This window comes from Perognathus longimembris, chromosome 2 (genome assembly GCF_023159225.1).
Source record: "Perognathus longimembris pacificus isolate PPM17 chromosome 2, ASM2315922v1, whole genome shotgun sequence".
Lineage (NCBI taxonomy): Eukaryota > Metazoa > Chordata > Mammalia > Rodentia > Heteromyidae > Perognathus > Perognathus longimembris.
Window position 1 is genome coordinate 7,475,571 of NC_063162.1, and position 18,325 is coordinate 7,493,895.

The 18,325-nt window shown below is 52.6% G+C and overlaps 1 protein-coding gene across 5 annotated transcripts in view; it reads right to left on the reverse strand.

Moving 5' to 3' along the window:
* Nucleotides 1-18,325, reverse strand: part of Tacc2 (transforming acidic coiled-coil containing protein 2) — a 114,946-nt gene that overhangs the window by 21,230 nt on the left and 75,391 nt on the right. For 4 of the 5 annotated variants that reach the window (XM_048338096.1, XM_048338094.1, XM_048338097.1 and 1 more), the window contains 5 exons: nt 13,986-15,258; nt 10,281-10,341; nt 8,822-9,023; nt 3,583-3,644; nt 828-943 (listed from right to left, as the gene is read on the reverse strand). In XM_048338096.1, the coding sequence (XP_048194053.1) occupies nt 828-943; nt 3,583-3,644; nt 8,822-9,023; nt 10,281-10,341; nt 13,986-15,258 (1,714 nt within the window). The remainder of the gene's footprint in view (nt 1-827; nt 944-3,582; nt 3,645-8,821; nt 9,024-10,280; nt 10,342-13,985; nt 15,259-18,325) is intronic. The other variant, XM_048338095.1, reaches the window with a different exon arrangement.

Sequence of the window (18,325 nt, forward strand, 5' to 3'; positions counted from 1 at the left end):
AGCTCCGAGACAGGATGGGCCAGGTCTCACCGCAATGCCCCCCCACTTCCCCAACCAAACAAGGCGCCACTCAGAACAGGGACCCCGACAAGCACCGACATCCACTCTTTGTAAATAACGTGTGTTTCACATGACCAGGTCCACGGAAGCCACGAGCTCATGCCTAACACTTGACTGACCGCCTCCTTGGCTTTCCTTAGGAAGTCAGTTTATGACTCTTTATTTATACTCAGGGAAACTGAGATATAGGCTCTTTATATTCAGGGAAACTAAGGTATATGAGGGTCAAATAACTACCATTAGGTCACAGCCAATAAGAAGGAGAGATGAAATTTGAGTTCTTTGTTTTTCTGGGGTGTGTGTATGTGTGTGTGTGTGTGTGTGTGTGTGTGTGTGTGCGCGTGTGCGCTGGTATGGGGGCTTGAACTCGGGGCCTTGCACTCACTTGACTTTTTCACTCAAATCAAGAGCCTCACAGATGATTCTGCCCAGGTTGGCTTCGAGCCGTGGTCCTCAGCTCTCAGACTCCCTGAGCAGCGAGGATTACAGGAGTGAGCCACCAGCACCCAGCTCAGGACTCAAGTTCCGAATGCTGTTCCACAGTGGACAAACGTCCGTGGGCTGCTGGGGTGGGGAGCTCTCTGGCAGCTGTGAAAGGATTCCACCTTCTTTCAGGGTCCCCAGCAACAGAGCCGGCGCCCCTGTGTCTGTGTGGATAGAGGATGGAGTAGGGGCTGCCTGACTGCATGCGACTAGAATCAAGTCAGGACAGCGGGGCGAAGACGCTTGGGAGCTGAGGCCTATGTGTAACTCTCCCATCGTCATACCCTGAACAAGGCGTTGGAGAATCCGACATCCGGACCGGAGGAGACTTGACGGGGCTCTCCTGAGACGTGTCGAACATGAGGTACAAGGCCTGCTTCTTCAGGGTGTCGTCGTCCTGCTAAAAGGAAGAGAGGCACGCACGTGTCAGCTCGGGCACAGGTGCCAGCGGATGAACATCAAAACTAGCGTCACCGATGGGAGTGAATGCGCCTCCAGTTATTGAGGGAGAAGACCGGGACGGGACGAGACGGGAATGTGAAGGCTGACCGGGAGAGGGACGGAGGAGACGGGGGAGAAGGGGGCTCACTACAGGACGGACTACCAGTGAGGTGAGAGGACCAGCTTGCACCTCTCCGTGGACTCTTCAGCCATTGCACCCACTGGCCACTCCATCTGGGACAGACAGCATGCTGGCTCCGTGGACTAGCAGAGGGTATGGCGAGATCCCAGTCCTCGCAGAGGAAGTGGGGGGGGGGCCCTCTAAGGACCAGAAAAAGAACAGAGCCAGGGCTTGGCTTGCGAGGAGACAAGGGCTTCTGAGCGAGCTCTGGCTGGAAAGGCGTGGACGAGGGGGAGGCGGGGGCTGAGGCTCAGAACACTGAGTGTCCAAGAAAATTCAGAGCCTGCAGAGGAGCCCAGAGGGACCGGGATCACATGTGAGTATGGTATGCAGCTAAGGGGAAGGAAAGTAGGTTCACAAGGGCAGAGACCAGATCCCTTCCAAGGCCTTGAGTGCTGAATCAGGAACACGAGACCCAGAGACCCCTATACTACTCTGGTGGGAACCCAAAGAAGCTCACACACTGCTCTGAACCAACAACAACAACAACAAAAATCCTCTGGACAATTAAGCAGCAGCACTGTCATTGTCATCATCATCAAATCCCTGGGTACCCTAGGATTCCTGGCCAGCACAAGCTGGAGTCTCTCCTGGATTCAGTCCCCTTAAACTAATGTCAATCAGACGATAGCTCCACCTCCATGGTAAATGACATCCCCCTCAGTACACAGAGTCACATACCGGGGACACAGCTGTGACCTCAGGAGCAAGGCAGACCCCAGGAAATGTACTGAGGAATGACGCCAATGCCCTGTACATTACTCGGGGAGTGGTCATTTTAGTCCACGTATATCAGGGCTCGTTTCCTGCCTGACCTGAAGTCTAGGAGTAGCAACCCCCAGCGTTTAAATCCGACGTACAGTAAGACAAAGGAGAGTTCAACGTGTCCACGGGCATCTAATGCCCCCAAACAAGCTCTCCCATGCACCTCGGGGACCCCCGAGGACACTGCTGGAGAGGAGCACAGAAAGAGGCCACGCCCAGAACAAAAGGCCAAGGCAGCCACTAGTAAGCTGGCAAAGCTGCCTGTCCATCGTAACTACTTAAAACGCACAGAGGGAGGGGCCAGGGTTTCTGCCCAATTATCTCTAACAGACCTCACGATTCACAGGGTACATCCACCCACGGCTTCCGGGGACCCTCAGGTAGCCAAGTCCTTCTATAAAATGGCAGTGCTTGCATATAACCGGCATGTACCCTTCTTGTGTGATTTAAGCCATCTCTAGATTACTTACATTACCCAGGATGTGAATGATACATAAAAATGTATTATACAATATATTTATAGAAAAGTAGTAAATAAGTTTATACATGTAGTACAGGTACAACTTTTTTTTTTTTTTCCCCTTGAGTGTCACTACTGGGGCTTGAAGTCAGAGCCTGGACATTGTCTCTGAGCTTTTTCACTCAAGGCTGGTACTCTACCGCTTGAACTCTACTTCCAACTTTTTTGGTGGTTAACTGGAGATAAGAGTCTCATGGAGGGACTGGGAATATGGCCTAGTGGTAAAAGTGCTCGCCTTGTATACATGAAGCCCTGGGTTTGATTCCTCAGCACCACATATATAGAAAAAGCTGGAAATGGCGCTGTGGCTCAAGTGGTAGAGTGCGAGCCTTGAGCAGAAAAAGAAGCCGGGGCAGTGCTCAGGCCCTGAGTTCAAGCCCCAGGACTGGCAAAAAACAAAACAAGGGCTGGGGATATAGCCTAGTGGCAAGAGTGCCTGCCTCGGATACACGAGGCCCTAGGTTCGATTCCCCAGCACCACATATACAGAAAACGGCCAGAAGCGGCGCTGTGGCTCACGTGGCAGAGTGCTAGCCTTGAGCGGGAAGAAGCCAGGGACAGTGCTCAGGCCCTGAGTCCAAGGCCCAGGACTGGTCAAAAAAAAAAAATTAAAAAAAAAAAATAAATAAATAATGAGTCTCATGGACTTTCCTGCCCATGCTGACTCTGAACTGCAATCCTCAGACCCCTAGCTTCATGGGTAGCTGAGACTGTGGGCATGAGCTACCCACAGCCAGCTAAAGAAAAACAATTGAATTCATTAGTTGGTTGAGTTCATGAATGAGAAGCCCAGGGATGTGGAGGGAAGACTAGAAGTTGCAGAAAACAACTAAGAGCAAACTTTTAAAACCAACTAACTCTACCCCACTGTACAGAAGTCCTGACTAGCTCTTTGTCAGTCTAGGGAGATAATTCTTCAGGAGGCCTGACCATTTCCTCTTGCAATGTCAAGGGCTGTGGACTGCACTCAGCCTTTAACCCCGCCGGCCCAGCCTCAGTTCCGGGTCCCCATGCACTGCCTCCAGGATGCTCAATCGGGGGTTCTGAGTTCCCAGAAACTCTGCATAGGGGAGAAGGCCCGCCCTTGTGCTCTCACACCTGAAGGCAGGGAGGTGGGGTAGGAAGAACTTACAGGTAAGGAAGAGCCAATTTTTTCCATATATTCAATTTCATAGGAGCTCCTGTAATCCAACTCTGCAAAAAAAAAAAAAAGAACAGAAAATGAGATCACAAAGTGGTATCATGGGGTTGGAGGCAGGGCACCTGCCAATGAGCAAAAGTCCTGGTCTTGAACAACAAAAAAAATGAAAGCAATAGAAAGTGAGATTGGATCTGGGCGGGTGGGGCTCTATGCTTTGTGCAATACCCACTGACTAGAGATTAGTGATACATCTGACAAGGAGGTCCAGCTCAGCGGGGTTTCAGCCAGTAAACTTCCCGCCTTTAGGGCATCAGAGAGGGTCCCAAGGAAATGAAGTGACCTGACTGTGGATGGACCCAAGCCTTCTGCAGTAAGTTTCTGGATCAGAGCCCATGTGCTAGCTGTCTGTTTAACTCTCAAGTACAGCACACGGATGACACATCCTGAAGACACCTTGGAGATGGATCTGCTCTCGTCCCTCTCCGTGAATTCAGCTCCAGTGTCAGCGAGGAAGGGGAAGGCCAGGTACAGCTCTTTCCGTGTTACTGGTAAGAGAAGCTTTTGAGTATTACCTGGACACTTGCCAAAATCCTTCCATTTGCCTACAGGCAACTGTCCAAATCAAGCTTTCAAATGCAAAGATCTATACACTGCAATGAGGCAGAGACATGATGTCCTTCAATTGATCGGTGATACTTTAGGCGTCAGAGGAAATTCCAGACACTGACCAGGAAGTAGAAATCCTACCTTCTGGCTCAGGTGGTGGGAAGGGAAAGTTTGATAAAGCAATCAGCGTTGTGGCTTAATGCAACTCCCTGTCCAGCACACAAATTGAGCTCCTGCTGTATGCCGCATAGGGCATAGGTCGTGGTGAGCCTAGGAGGGCCTCGGTCCTTGAGGCAGCTTTATCTGGAGTTACCAGATGCCTCTTGTGTACTTATAAAAGAGCACCAAGACGGGATGAATCGGGGAGGGAAACACTGGAAGAGAGCAAGGGAAGGGGTGACCTTGTCCAGACAAAGAAATGTGCTCTTTACGTTACTTGCGTAAATGTAACCCCACCGAACGTCACCTTTGTAGTAACCATTCTTTAAAAATCTAAAGATGGATGAACAACCACAAATAACCTATCCCAAAGCACCCAATCCACTAAGTCCTAGCCCACCTATGACTTTAGATAAAGATAGGTAATAGTTCTGGTCTGCAGCTCTGTTTAGACACACCGTAGAGGGGGACTCTCTAAGACCTGGGGTGTGCGTGGGAGGGGCGGGACACACGCAGGCTGTCCTGCACGTGGACGACTCCGAAGCCATCACATCCTCCCGGCGGATGCTGCCTGCACACGGAGCTGAAGGCGGTTTTGTGGCGGGAGAGCCAGCACTCCTTGTCTCTTGACTGTCCATGCCAGCAGTGGGACTAGAGTGAGAACCACAGTGTAGTACTAAGTTTAAGACCTCGGCTTGCCCTTTGCTGGTCACATGGGTCCCCTGTGCCCTGGTACACAGCTGTGTCAGCTCCTCCTTCCATATCCACCAGATGTAGACATATCTGTTTTGGGTTTTTTTCCCCCTCTTCTTCTTTATTGTCAAAGTGAAGTACAGAGGGGTTACAGTTTCATATGTAAGGCAAGTACATTTCTTATCCAACTTGTGACCTCCTCCCTCATTTTTCCCCCAATCTCCCCCCCACCCCAGAGTTGTATGGTTGGTTTACACCAAATGGTTTTCTAAGTTATCACTACTACAATGGTTTGTCTTTTTATCCTTTGTCTCTCGATTTTGGTATTCCCTTTCCCTTCCCTAGTCCCAATACACATCTACACAGTATCCCAGGTACTAAGATCAGTTACAGTAATAGCAGGGGTAAAACCATGGGAAGGGAATACAAGAGGAAAAAAAAGGTATGGTTTCACATGGCAAGTTGAAAACAGCCGTATCTGTTTTTAGTGATGAACATCATCCCTTTCATGTGCCCTATTTTTATCTAGAGGGTTTTTGTTGTTGTTGTTGTTTTGTGTGTGTGTGTGTGTTTTGTGGTGCTGGGGATTGAAGCCAAGGCTACTCAGGGCCTCTTGGACCAGAAGCAGGCAAAGTCCCGAGGCTGGGAAGCCCAATGGCTCCTGAACTTTCCCTTTCTAGGGAGCAAACCGGTCAGGTTTGCTCCCTTGGCATCACGTGTGCACGAGAAGGGTGTTTGTCAAACAAACGTCCTCATTCACAACTGTCAAGCTGAGATTTTATTCGGAGGGAGATGATGAGGGCCACCACAGGGAGTTAGTAACAGGCAGCCCACAGGTGGCGGCGCCATCTTGCTCAACTGACTTCACTTGGGTTTTTGAAAGAGACACTTTGAAGCTATGTACTGCTTATGTCCATCCAGGATAGGAGCCATGACGTCAACCTTCATCCTACAGATGAACTGCAAGCCTGGACCTCACTCACATCAACAGGAGAGAGAAAGAGAGAGACAGCGAGAAAGAGAGAAACACACCAAGCAGACCCAGTTCTCCATGGAGAACGGAGAACGCACCCAAAGCCTTCACAGCACCCAGCGTCTCTTCATGCTTAAGTAAGGAGTTGCAAGAATCTACTCTAGAGCTTGGAGGAGGAAATTACATCACACATACAAGATGGCAGCCCCTGCTTCACTATTCTTCCGGACAGAATTGGTAGGCCAATGTTATAATGAATGGGAGTTCAACCAGTAATTATTTTTTCTACCCCAACATTTCCTCTTCTCTCAGTTGGTGACTTCCTTGTAAGAAAGTCTCAGATCACAGCTGGAGTCCTCCACTAAGTCAGTCTGAGACTCATATCCACCCTCCTGGTGCCTCTGAACTTGACCTTACTGAAGGGATGGCCTGCTAAGGGGGATGTGCACCCAGATTCTGGGTTTACTAGAGATGGAGGTGGCTATCCGTGCATCCTGAAGCTGGAATTCAAGCTCAAAGTCACCTCACAGCTAAACTTACAGTTGTCACCTCCCAAATTTGAACAATTATTTTCTAAGGAAGAAAGCTTAACAGGGTTTTGTTCTGTCAGCCATAAGGCTTGAACTCAAGGCCTGGGCACGGCTCCAGGGCTCTTTTGCTCAAAGCAAGTGTTCTACCACTTTGAGCCACAGTACCACTTCTGATTTTCTGATGGTTTCATGGACTTTTCCTGCAGGCTTCGAAACTACAATCCTCAGATCTCAGCCTCCTTAGTAACTAGAATTGCAGGCATGAGCCACCAGCATCCAGCGTAGAGTTTTGTTTGAGACTTACGTATTTACCTATTAAATGAAATTCTGCAAAAACAATTAACACTTATGTCTCTGAACTGGTGAATTGTCTGTTTCTAGGACACCACAGAGACACAGATGCTATGACTGAACTTAAACAGTTCTATTGGGATTATTGCATTTTCTATCTTTAGCTCCCATGATCTTCAGGGCACTTGGGGACACAAGAACGAGACAAGAACTCCTGCCTTCCGAGAAATGCAGTCTCGTAGCAAATGTAGAAGTGCTTGCACACACATCTTCATTATGACACAAGGAGAACGAGACAAGAGGTCCTGCCTTCAAGAAATGCAGTCTCGTAGCAAATGCAGAAGTGCTTGCACACACATCTTCATTATGGTGTTATGCTCAGCTCGGACGAAGCGCCAAGGGCAAGCAGAGCAGGCGACGGACCTTCGGGGAAGGACCAAGACAGTTGGGGATGGGAGACAGTAACCTCCACAGATATGACTGAGTGAGGTGCACGCGAGGTACATGACTCAGACAGGTGCAGAGGAAGGCAGGGATGAAGGGGAGACTGAGGCCTGATCGCAAAGGCTTGTGGTATCAGGCTCAGAGCGAGATGCTCACTCTGAAGGCCTCAAAATCCTAGTCAAAGGGCCAACCTGATAGCTAACCAAATGGCTCTGTTTTGTGAGAAATAGGATGTCCCAGCATGCTCCAGGTACACGTATTTGGATCATCTCCTCATTGGAAGCAGGAAAGAGCAGCAGATAAGCAGAAGACAAGCATCCAGAATTCTGAGAGACCTATTTCAGCGAGGAACTAGAGCTCTACACAAATGCTAACCCGCACCATTCAGAGATCTCATGGGCTCCAAGCAAGCCCCCAGGGGAGGCCTGAGCACAGGAGAGCACACAGAGGAAGCGTCCCGTGTTCCTACGAAAGCCGTCACCAGCACCTCCAGGACACCATCGCCTCCTCCCAAGGTGGGGATGCTCTTGGTCCCTTACTACCAACAAGGAAGTGGAAACAGGGCTTTCCGTGTGGCCTTCAAACAGGGATTGCCACTGGGGCTTTGCTGTTGTTTGTGATGCTGGGGATCGTGCTCAGGGCACTGCACTTGCTAGGCAAATACTCTACCACTCGAGCCAGCCCTTCTATTTGTTTGTTCAGAGGGATCTCATAGTATCATGGTCTGGGTGGGCATTGGACCATGATCTCTGTCTCCTGAGTAGTGGGGATTATAGGTGTGTATCACCATTCCTGGTCCCCGATTACTACTTTAAAAAAAAAATGGTTAGAAATCAAGATCCTGGAAAAGCCAAAGTGATAACGAAAGTCATAGCTGAAGTGCTGGCTAAGGCTAGGTTCCTCAGCCTCACAAGGAGGAGGAGGGGAACCGTGGGTTCGGGACACCAGCCCGGGAGAGCAGACCCAGCCCTCCTGACAGGACCTCCGCTTCATGTCTCAGGAGCTTTCCCAGGAAGGCAGGAAGCATGGAAGTCAACAGACAGACAGACGTGGGTGAGGCAGCCTTGGTGGAGGAGGATTCAGAGCCAGAGAGAAAGTAGAAAGGAGGCACACGCGAAGGAGGTAGCCAGATAAGCTATCTATCTGGCTGGGGAAATCCTTCCACGGAAATCAAGTCCTCCTTGGCAAACCTTTGGCGTAGGGCCACACTGTGTGGCCATCTCATGGGGGCTATGAACAATGGAGCCACCAAGAGACCCCCAGGTGGGTCCTACACTCAGAGCAATGAGCAGAATGCCCATTCTCAAGACCTGGATTCAAGGGCACCAGGCTGGTACTTAGGCACTGCAGGGCTGAGGGGCAGCTGGTTTCTAGTCAATGCGGTCTTCGCTTCCAGTGCACAGGGAAGCAGGCGATCAGCCACTCGGATCACGGTGACCTGGCGGGGCAGTGTCTCTCTCCTGGCCTTGCTCTCTCTAGGGGTGGTATGACCTGAGGCAGGGTTGGGGGCCCAGCTGGCCAGTGAGCTGCTTACCCTCCGTGGGCGAGTTGAATTTGGTCTCATTGACGAAGGTAGACAGGTCTGAGGGCTGCGGGAAGTCCTGCTTGTCGGCCTCCAGGTCCACCGCCATGCACGTCCACTTCTGACTGGTGACCGCCAGCTTCTCCTCATCGGTCGCGTGGACCACGGCAGAGATCACGGGTGGGGCTTCCGGGGTGGAGGCTGGAGTGGGGTCCTGTAAGGAAGGGGAAGGCTGTCTCTTCTCTCCTTCAGCGTCCCAGTCAGAAACTGCACCCAGCCATGACCGGGAGGGAGCCCAATTAACCAGGACAGGTCCCGGTCAAAATCTTGTGTCCATTTCCCTCAGATTCTGTTACAAATGGCCCATCAACGAAACCCATTCCTTCCACTATGAATCTCCTTTTCTGGTGGTTGGTTTTCAGGACTAACTTTGAGTTTACAAAAAGCAAAAACAAAACAAAAAAGCCCGAGGATTTTTGTGTCTGGGTTATCCAAGATATTCCTGCCAGCTTTATTCTTGCAACGACTGCCTTAAGCTCATTCTGGCTTCAGATAGGGAAGTATCAGTATCATCTGACAATCCTCCTGCCAGTCTCTGGGAGGAAAAAAAAAGGGGGGGGGATCTCTGTCACTCCACAGGTTAGCGTAGAGCTGAGAAGGGGACCCAAAGATAGGAGGGAAGAACTGTGACTGGGCCGGAGCCTCCTACTCCTGGGGCTGGGGCCTCTGTCATTTCCATGGTCCCAAGCCTGGCCAGGGTCTGTGGCTTTGCTGGCTTGGGTCTGGAAGGATGGACCATTGCTTCATTCTGACCCAGAGACAATGTGGCAAACCTGCCTGAGGTCAGCTTTCCTTGGTCTACAAGGAGGGAAGGAAAATAATGTTATGAGCTCGGTAGATGAACCAACCACCACTCACACAAATAAGGACGCCACTGCCCCTTCTTTAGGGGACACAGTTCCTTCGTCTTTCCACTCTGGTGGAATAATTCAGTGGCCCTGACATATCAGATTTCTCATTTTTTCACTCTGCTTGTAGTGATCTTTAAAGGTCTTCTCAACTTGACGGTGGTTAAGTTCTCCAAAGGTTAAACGGATAGAATGAACCAGAATGGTCCTTTCTACAGAATCCAACCATTTGGGGCTGGGACAAACAGGAGGAGAATGATGGGAGGGGTAACAATGGTCAAGACGCAGGACACTCATAAGCTGGCATGTGGGATCAAACCCTTTGGACAACTACTTAAAGGCAATAATAGAGAATCCAATCTTCCTCCTTTCTCATCTTTGGCAAAGTGAAGGGATACAAAGAGTCTTCCCACCCCAGGGGGACCTTCCCAGGGGAGGGCCTTGGCGACACGCCAGCAAGAGCAGGAAGGCAGGCTGTGTGTGGCAGGGGTCAAAACTACACACATGGCCGCAGTAACTGCCCAGGTGAGCCATCAAACCACATACATCCAAAGAACACCTACCTGAGATGGAGGATCTGAGAGAGGACACCGTTTGGGCGACTTTTTCACCCTAAATGTGTCACTGGAAACAAAACAGAAAGGATCAACACACCCTCAGAACTAGAGGACAGCCATGAACAAAACAGGCTGAAACCACAGCCGTGCCCAGACCACTCCCGCCTGCCGGTCCCAACACCAGCTTCCCCGTCCATGCCAACGATTCATTCGGGCGTCTTCACCGATGTTATTTCTCCCCCCGAGGGAAGGACCCATCAAGCTAAAAATCGTTCAAGACATGCCATTTTGGAGAGCTGACCCAGAACGTGAAGCAAAAGTTCACTCAATGTTCTTATTCTAACGAAGCAAAAATTTCTCGGTGAGATGAATGTTTCTCCATTCTTCCAGGAATGTCTGAGCCAACTAACGTTGGGGGAGGGGCTCTTGGCACCAATGAGCAGCCCTCTTTCTAACTTTTCACCTGGGGGCTGCCACCCGGCTCTCAAGGAACAGCCGAAAGAGCCCATGCAGAAATAGAAAGTGCTGGAGGAATCTTCCAGAACATAGAAGTTCCTGTGCTCTGAGAGATTCTAGGATTATAACCAGGGTAAGATTTTTTTTTTAATGTGTAGGTATATTTCCCTAACCATGACCAAAGGTGAGATGCATACGCATTTCTCCTTTTCTTTCTCCTTCCTTTAGATAGTTGGGGAGGGGGCACAGTCCCATCAGACCCCAGAGAAACGGTGGCCCTCAACAGTACTGTTAGTCCATCGTGTGGTTAGGAGTCACGTCCACAGTCAACATACAGACCCTCCCAACCCCACAGAGGGGGCCGCTTCCTCTGGTCTCCATCCCGGGCCTGCTAGAGTCTGACTCAGCCAGGCAGGGGAGGTGGCCTTCACCCTAAATCCTGCCATCCTCCTCCCTCCTCTGCCTGTCCCCACCCCCCAGGTTCCTTCCTTGTGTCCTCTCAAACACAACACTCCAACAATGGCATTTAATCATGAAAAGAAAATCAGGAATGATTGCTTTATAGCAGTTACGGCATTTGCTGTAAAAAATAGTACCATCACAGCTCAAAGCATATATTTATGCATGCATATAAATATATAACTGTGTGTTCTGTAGTGACTAAATGGCTTGGAATTACGAAAGAAATCCCCTGGGCAGAAAAAAAAAAAGCTTGAGACTCCTTGGGGTCCCAGAGCTGCCTGACGCCTGGTTCAGAACAAATTCCCACGGAAGGACAAGGAAACGGAACTTGTTTCAAGCGTTCTCCCTGCGGGGAGGCAGAGCTGTGGACGCATGCAGGTAGCCTGCTACGCTCATGTCCAGCCTGGACGTAAGCGAAGTGACTGGGGATGTGGGCCAGGGCAGCTTGGCGATAGCTTGTAGTGTGGGCTCCACTCTAAGCTGACCCTGCATTTCAAGGGGCTCCCATGCACCCCAGTGTGTGATGGTCCCAATGGTTTGTTTCACACGTTGGCAAGAACCAGCCTCGGCAGTGTGCCCGGGATTTCTGGGTGGTTAATGTGAAGCCACGGTGCTACTGAAAGCAATCACCCACCAGCTCAACTCAGACTGGCAGAAAGAAATGGAGCTTAGACAAATAAGTGCATAGGTTCCCAAATGAAGACATCCAAATGCAAAAGAGGGAAAAGGTCCCGTCCCCACAAGCAGGCAGCTGTTACACAACCGGGACCCCACTCATCACAATGAGCGGGAACATAACCTCTACTACTGGGGAGCCCTGTACCCCAACATCCCAGGCTTAGCCCGGAAACACTGAAGCAGCAGCAGCAGCAGCAGCCACAGAAAGGAAATTTACAAAAAGAAAAAGAAACGGTTGCAAACAGAAACAAAAGACAGAAAGGGGGAAGGAAAAAAAAGAAAAGAAAAGGCACATGGAGCGTAAAGCAGATGACATTAAATTTACTTACAACAGAGAACACACAGACATCATATCTTCAACCATCCTAAGACGAGAAGACAAGAAAGAGAGAGACAGACAGAAGGAACTGACAAAAAAGATAAATCTGCAGGTGCTGGGGTCTAGCCAGGTAGGACGTGGCGGCTCTGAGCAGGCCGCACAGGGAACCACAGCGGGCCTTAGGGAAGGCCTTCCTCTTGGGGTGTGTGTGGGTCATCCAGTTGTTGACCCCCTAAAAGTTTTGTCACCCCAGGGCAGGATCTTCCAAGAGTCCACTGAGATGTGACATCTTCCCGGGCCCATGTCAGCTGTGGCAATCCAAGAAGAACGGGCTTGGGGGACATACTGAACCCAGGCTCCCTCAGAGAAGGAGGCTACAAGGTACCCGCTCCAATGCAAACATGGAACGACCAGGCTTTGCAGTGTCAGCATTTCCAACTTCTAGTCCGGTCATATCCCAAATAAAGTCCTACGGTTATCTCAGGATTGCCTGGTTGGGAAACTGAGCTAAGTCCACCTTTTGGGGCCACCATGCTCCCCCCCTCACTGGCCCCCACTAGCTGATAGCAGTGTGCCCCAAGGCCAAAGCCCTTCTCAGGAAGCCTGGGCTGCTCTCAGATGTTCAGTGCAAGGGGAAACCCGGGCGGGAGGGAAAGGGATCTATCTCCCCATCTCCTCTGTGCAGGTAGACGCAGAGGGGCCGGGAGGGGGCCTGCTCGTTACTGCCCCAGGGGGCGAGTCCTGTGAGTCTTGTTAAATCGTAGCTGCTGTCTCAAGGAAGTGACCACAATGGACATGGTCTCCTAAGACAGGACTGGCAGCCGTCCAAGCTAGAACGGGAGGCGCCAACACACACAGGCGTAAGTAAGGTACACACCACTGATCACGTTTGGGCCTAAGAGGGCCTTTGAACTCTTATCTGCAAAAGAGGACCAGAGAGAGGGAAGAAGGCAAGGAGGCATCTCTTAGAGGCTGGTCGGGTGGCAAGAGGGGCTTTCCTTCATGTGCCCCAGAGCCTCCGAGGGCCTGTGCTGGGCTCTTGGGCTAAGTCTTATTATTATTATTATTTTTTTTTTGGCCAGTCCTGGGCCTTGGACTCAGGGCCTGAGCACTGTCCCTGGCTTCTTCCCGCTCAAGGCTAGCACTCTGCCACTTGAGCCACAGCGCCGCTTGTATCCGAGGCAGGCACTCTTGCCACTAGGCTATATCCCCAGCCCTGGGCTAAGTCTTATTAATGGCAGAATCAAGTGCTATAAATATTAACAGACTGAATAATACACAGGACGTAGATCCTGACTTCTCAGAAGGGCATGTAATGCACTAGCCAGGGAAAAGGGCCAGTCACCAATGATCTGGGTCTCCTGTGATTACTCCCTTCCTACAGGGCTTCTCACGCGCCCCGAGAACAGAACGTTACACCTTTGGCTGACTATAAAATTTTAGACCAGCCGGGCACGGGTGGCTCACGCCTGTAATCCCAGCTACTCAGGAGACTGAGATCTGAGGATCACGGTTCAAAGCCAGCCCGGGGAAGGAAAAGTCCCCGTGAGATTCTTATCACCAAGGAACCACTATTCGAAAAACGGGAGGTGGTACTGCGGCTCCAAGTGGCGGAGGTCTAGTCTTGAGCAAAAAAGCTCATGAGGCACAGCGCCCAGGCTCTGAGAAAAACCACAGAACTTGAGACCACTCACTAAGGAGAAAAAATAAATACAATCAAGGCCTCCTGACTGCACAGGCCGGGGCTTCAACAGGGTCACAGCCACCGTGCACCCCACCTCCGCCCTTGAACTTACGTCTTCAGGGGCGTCTTCTTCTTCTTGGCGGGCTTGTTCAGCCCGTCCCCGTCCACTCCGTTGGCTTCCACGGCACCGGCTGGGATCTCAAAGGAGGCTGGGGATTTGGAAGGCGAGCTGGGGGTCTTAAAGGGGCCAAGGGACTCGTCGCAGGCGGCTGGGTCAAAGCTGTAGGGCTGTTGGGGCAGTTTGGGAGACTCCTGCATTTTTGAGGTGGAAGAGAAAGGGTTAAAATTGGGGTCATCCCACTTGTCGATGTCGAAGGTGTAGGTACCTTTGGCAATGGGGATGTCATTGGGGTCCGGGGATCGGGTGGGTGAGGCAGGGGTGGGGTCGACTTTCTCGGGGGTCTTCTTCATCTTTGGCCTCCTTAGGGGCATCTTGGCAACTGGCTTCTTGCCTAGCTTTTTGGTGGGCGGGGAATTCTCCTGCTGGTTGTCCTCAGAATAGTCAAACTCCAGCCTCACTGAGAGCCCTTTGGCCGGGGGGTCCTCCTGCTCCCCACTGTCCAATGGGGCCCCCTCCACCGCCTCGGGGGCGGCGGACAGAGGCACCGTTTTCCTCCCAATGGGCGGTGAGTTCTGCACTCTGCCGCCTCCGGAGACGGGGGGCCCAGCGGCCTCCGGCTCGGGAGGACAGGGGGCCTGAGTCACGGCGGGGGGCTCCGGGGGCGTCTCCTCCTCCAACACGGCGGACCCGGAACCTTCTACCGCGGACAGCTGGGCCTGCGGCTCGGAGGCTGGGTGCTCTTCGCCGGGGGCCGGCCTGTCCTCGGCCGGCTCCTGCTGGCTCTCCCTCACCGGGGGGGTTTCCGTGGGTTTCTTGGCGGTCTGTTTCTTTTTTAAGGAAGGCGGCCGTGGCTTTTTAGTTCGCTTAAGGGTGCTGGACGCGCTGCTGGAGCCCGTGCCGCACGCATCTGGGGCGAGGGCCGCGGCCTCGGGGCTGCCCAGGCAGCCGGCCCCGTCAAAGTCGCCGGCCTGCAGGCTGAGCGAGCGCGACAGCGTGGACTTGGAGGGCGGCGTGCACTCGGTGGACTTCCTCCGCGCGCTCACCCGGCACTCCGGCCCCTTACCGTCGGAGGGGCGAGGCTCCGAGCTCTGCAAGTCATCCACCAGCTCGATGCTGTCAAAGTCCAGGTTGTAAGTCCCGCTGCTGGCTATTGGCTTGTCTTCGTCGAAGACGGCCGAGGAGGAGTGCGGGGGTCGGAAAGGACTTCCTTCCACCGAGTCACTGCGCGGGCCATCGGGGACCGGGACCGGCTCAGAGACGCATCCTGAGGAAACGGACACAGGGCCGTCACTCGGAGACACTCGACATTTGGGAGCATTGGTCATCTCGTACCACACCCTCGCCCTCGAGAGGAGAGAGAGGCTTAGGTTCCGGGACCCCCACACTCAACCGGGGGCATCTGGCTTCGGTACGGACCCCGGTGCCACCTGCCACCACACCCTGGGCAGCTCCAGAGCCTCCGTTCCCCCATCTGCAAGACGGGAGCCCTGAGGGCAGGTGAAGGGGGCAGCGCCAATGGCTCAATCGCACCGACTATGCCAGGGTGACGCCCGTAATCCCAGCCACTCAGGAGGCTGAGATCTGAGGATCGCGGTTCAAAGCCGGCTAGCTCAGCCAGCAAAGTCGGCAGAATGCTATCTCTAAGAAGAGCCAGCCAATAGCTGAGCTGGATGGAGCCACAGTCCAGGTGGTGGAGTAACAGTCTGGCAAGCGAGCTGAGCTAGGGAGAAAAACAGAGCCAGAGAGGTGAGCCACAATCTTAGGTCACAGCACCATCTGAGCAAAGACCAGAAACAAGCTAGACAGACTCCAGGAGTTGTGCGGTGATGGAAGTATCCTGCGCAAATAGAACAACTGGCGTAAAGGTCCTGGGGCAGGAATGAACACACACACACACACACACACACACACACACACACGTACGTGGGGTCCCTGGTGCACTACAGAAATAGAAGAAAAAGGAAGCCTATGTGGCTGAAGCAAGGGAGAGGACCAAGGAAGAAAAACACAGCATCAAGGCAAGCCAAGCGTAGTAAGCCTCTGATCGGTCTCTGCCATTATCGTGGCCATAACTGTTCCTGAGAACATGCCAGAGCCTTCCCACGGAGTCTTCCAGGCAACTAAGCAAGCCTGCGCTTGCCCGCCACCACCTGCCCCTCTCGACATCACCTGCAACCTCTCCCACCCCCAGTCTCGCCTGCCCGTGCTTGCCTCCTGTCTAGTCTCACTCCCCCTATCGGGCTTCCTCCTGGCTTTGCTGCCTCCTCGGCCACTGCCAACATGAAGGCTGCTTCTCCTCCCCCGGAGCTGCACAAGCTTCCAATGTTGGTCCAGTGGTGCGCGGCGATGCCACCCCTCTGCCGTTCCCTGGGGGTTGCCAGCTTGGCCTTGGCCTGACTGCTTTTGGGGCTCTGTTTGCACCAGGTGGCACTGTGTATGCTCTTACGGGTGCCCAGCCGTTCCAAAGCGGCCAAAGGAAATGATTTGCCAGAAAACTGAAGACATGTCACTGCACAAAAGACGGCAAACAGGCCAACTCCGGTGGCTCACTCCTGGCATCCTAGCCACTCTGGAGGCTGAGATCTGAGGATTACAGTTTGAACTCAGCCCTAGCAGGAAAGCCCATGACTACCCGCCCCCACCACCAAAAAAATAAAGCTGGAAGGGGAGCTGTGGTTCAAATGATAGAGCGCTAGCCTTGAGGGGAAAAAAAATCTCAACGGCAGGAGGACCAGGGATGCTGAGGACCAGGGACGGTGAAGCGGAGGGGAGGGGAGGACCGGCGATGCTCTCAAGTAGGTCTCTGCAGGAGGGAAGAGCCTCCACCCTTCCCTCCTTTCCAAAGGCCCTGCACAAGCCAACCTTCCCTCTCTCAAGCTGCCGCCTGGGCCTCGGAGGCCTTCAAATGTCAGCAGTTTTCTCTGCATCATCAACCATCAGCAGAAACTCGGCTCAACCATCTGCTCCTTGCTTTGCCCAGAAGAAAGATTTCCCTGCCTACGTAACACATCTTTGCTGTTTTGAACTGACACTCCCTAATGAAATCATACAATAGGATACCCAAGGTGCTGGGTAATTAATTTCTTCACCTGGTCCTCGGGTCATTTTGGGACAGTTGGGCCTTCATCAGGCAGGACCAGCCTGTTCGATGCATCTTGGAGACCTACTAGAGGCAGTAGCACCTCTCACTCCAGTTGTGGTGATCAAACCTGACTCTAGACATTGCCACATGGGGGTAGGGAGACAGATTGCCCACTTCCTCCCTGTGTGGTTGTGGAGCAAACCGCTCCATAGGGTCCATCGCAGGGCTGGGAGGAGCCCTTCGCTGGAAAAGGTCACCACCATGTACAGCCCTGACTGTCTACAAAACCAAGTGCGGTGCAGCTGGGTTCCCAAAGACCACACAAAGCTGCCCGAAGATGGCTCGTTCACACATCCCAGAGGCAACGCAGAACCAGAACCACTCACATCACCAAGTCTTCCACCTCACGCACCTGCCGGCACAGGTCTGGGTAAGATGAGCCTGGCCTAGAAAACAGCGCCAGACACCCCGCCCTTGTTTCTGACTCAGTCCGAGCCCAAGTCGGCTCCACAGCTCATCACCCGGGCTGCGGGTGGCATCCACAGCACAACTGATTCTCCAGTTCTGGAGTCGCAGTTCTGCAGGCTCAAGTTCAAGATCAAGGTGTCAGCAGGCCTAGCTTCTCCTGGGGTTTCTCCTCGGCTGCTGGTGGGGCCTCTGCTGTCCTCGGATGACCTGGATTCTGCCTGGGCTGTGTCCACCACCAGCTGAGATTAACAAGGCTAGCAGGCCCCGCCTGGCGCTTCTCCTTCCTTGCATGGGGAGTAAGGAGCCTCGTGCTTGGCTGTAACTCAGCAGCCTCGCCCGCTCCAGACACCTGGACACAGGTGAGGTTCACATCAAGAGGCAAGCAAGCTGCTGCCGCCGGCTCACGCCTGTAATCCTAGCTACTCAAGAGGTGGAGGTCTGAGGATCTTGGTGCAAAACTAGCCTGGGAAGGAAAGTCCATGCAACTCTCATCTCCAATAACCTACTCAGGAGAGAGAGAGAGAGAGAGAGAGAGAGAGAGGTTGTGGCTCAAGTGGTAGCGCACTAGCCTTAAGGAAACAAGCCCAGGAACAGTGCCCAGGCCCTTTGTTCAGGCCCAGGGCTGACACACAGAAAAAAGTGGGGGGGGGGGAGCAGTTAGTCAAGGAGGACTCAAGCACTGCGGTAGCAGCACTTGGCCTTCAACTCATCGTGTGCTATAATCTGAATCTGTATCTTCCCTAAAATTCCTATATTGGAAGCCTCACTCCCAAGGGGATGG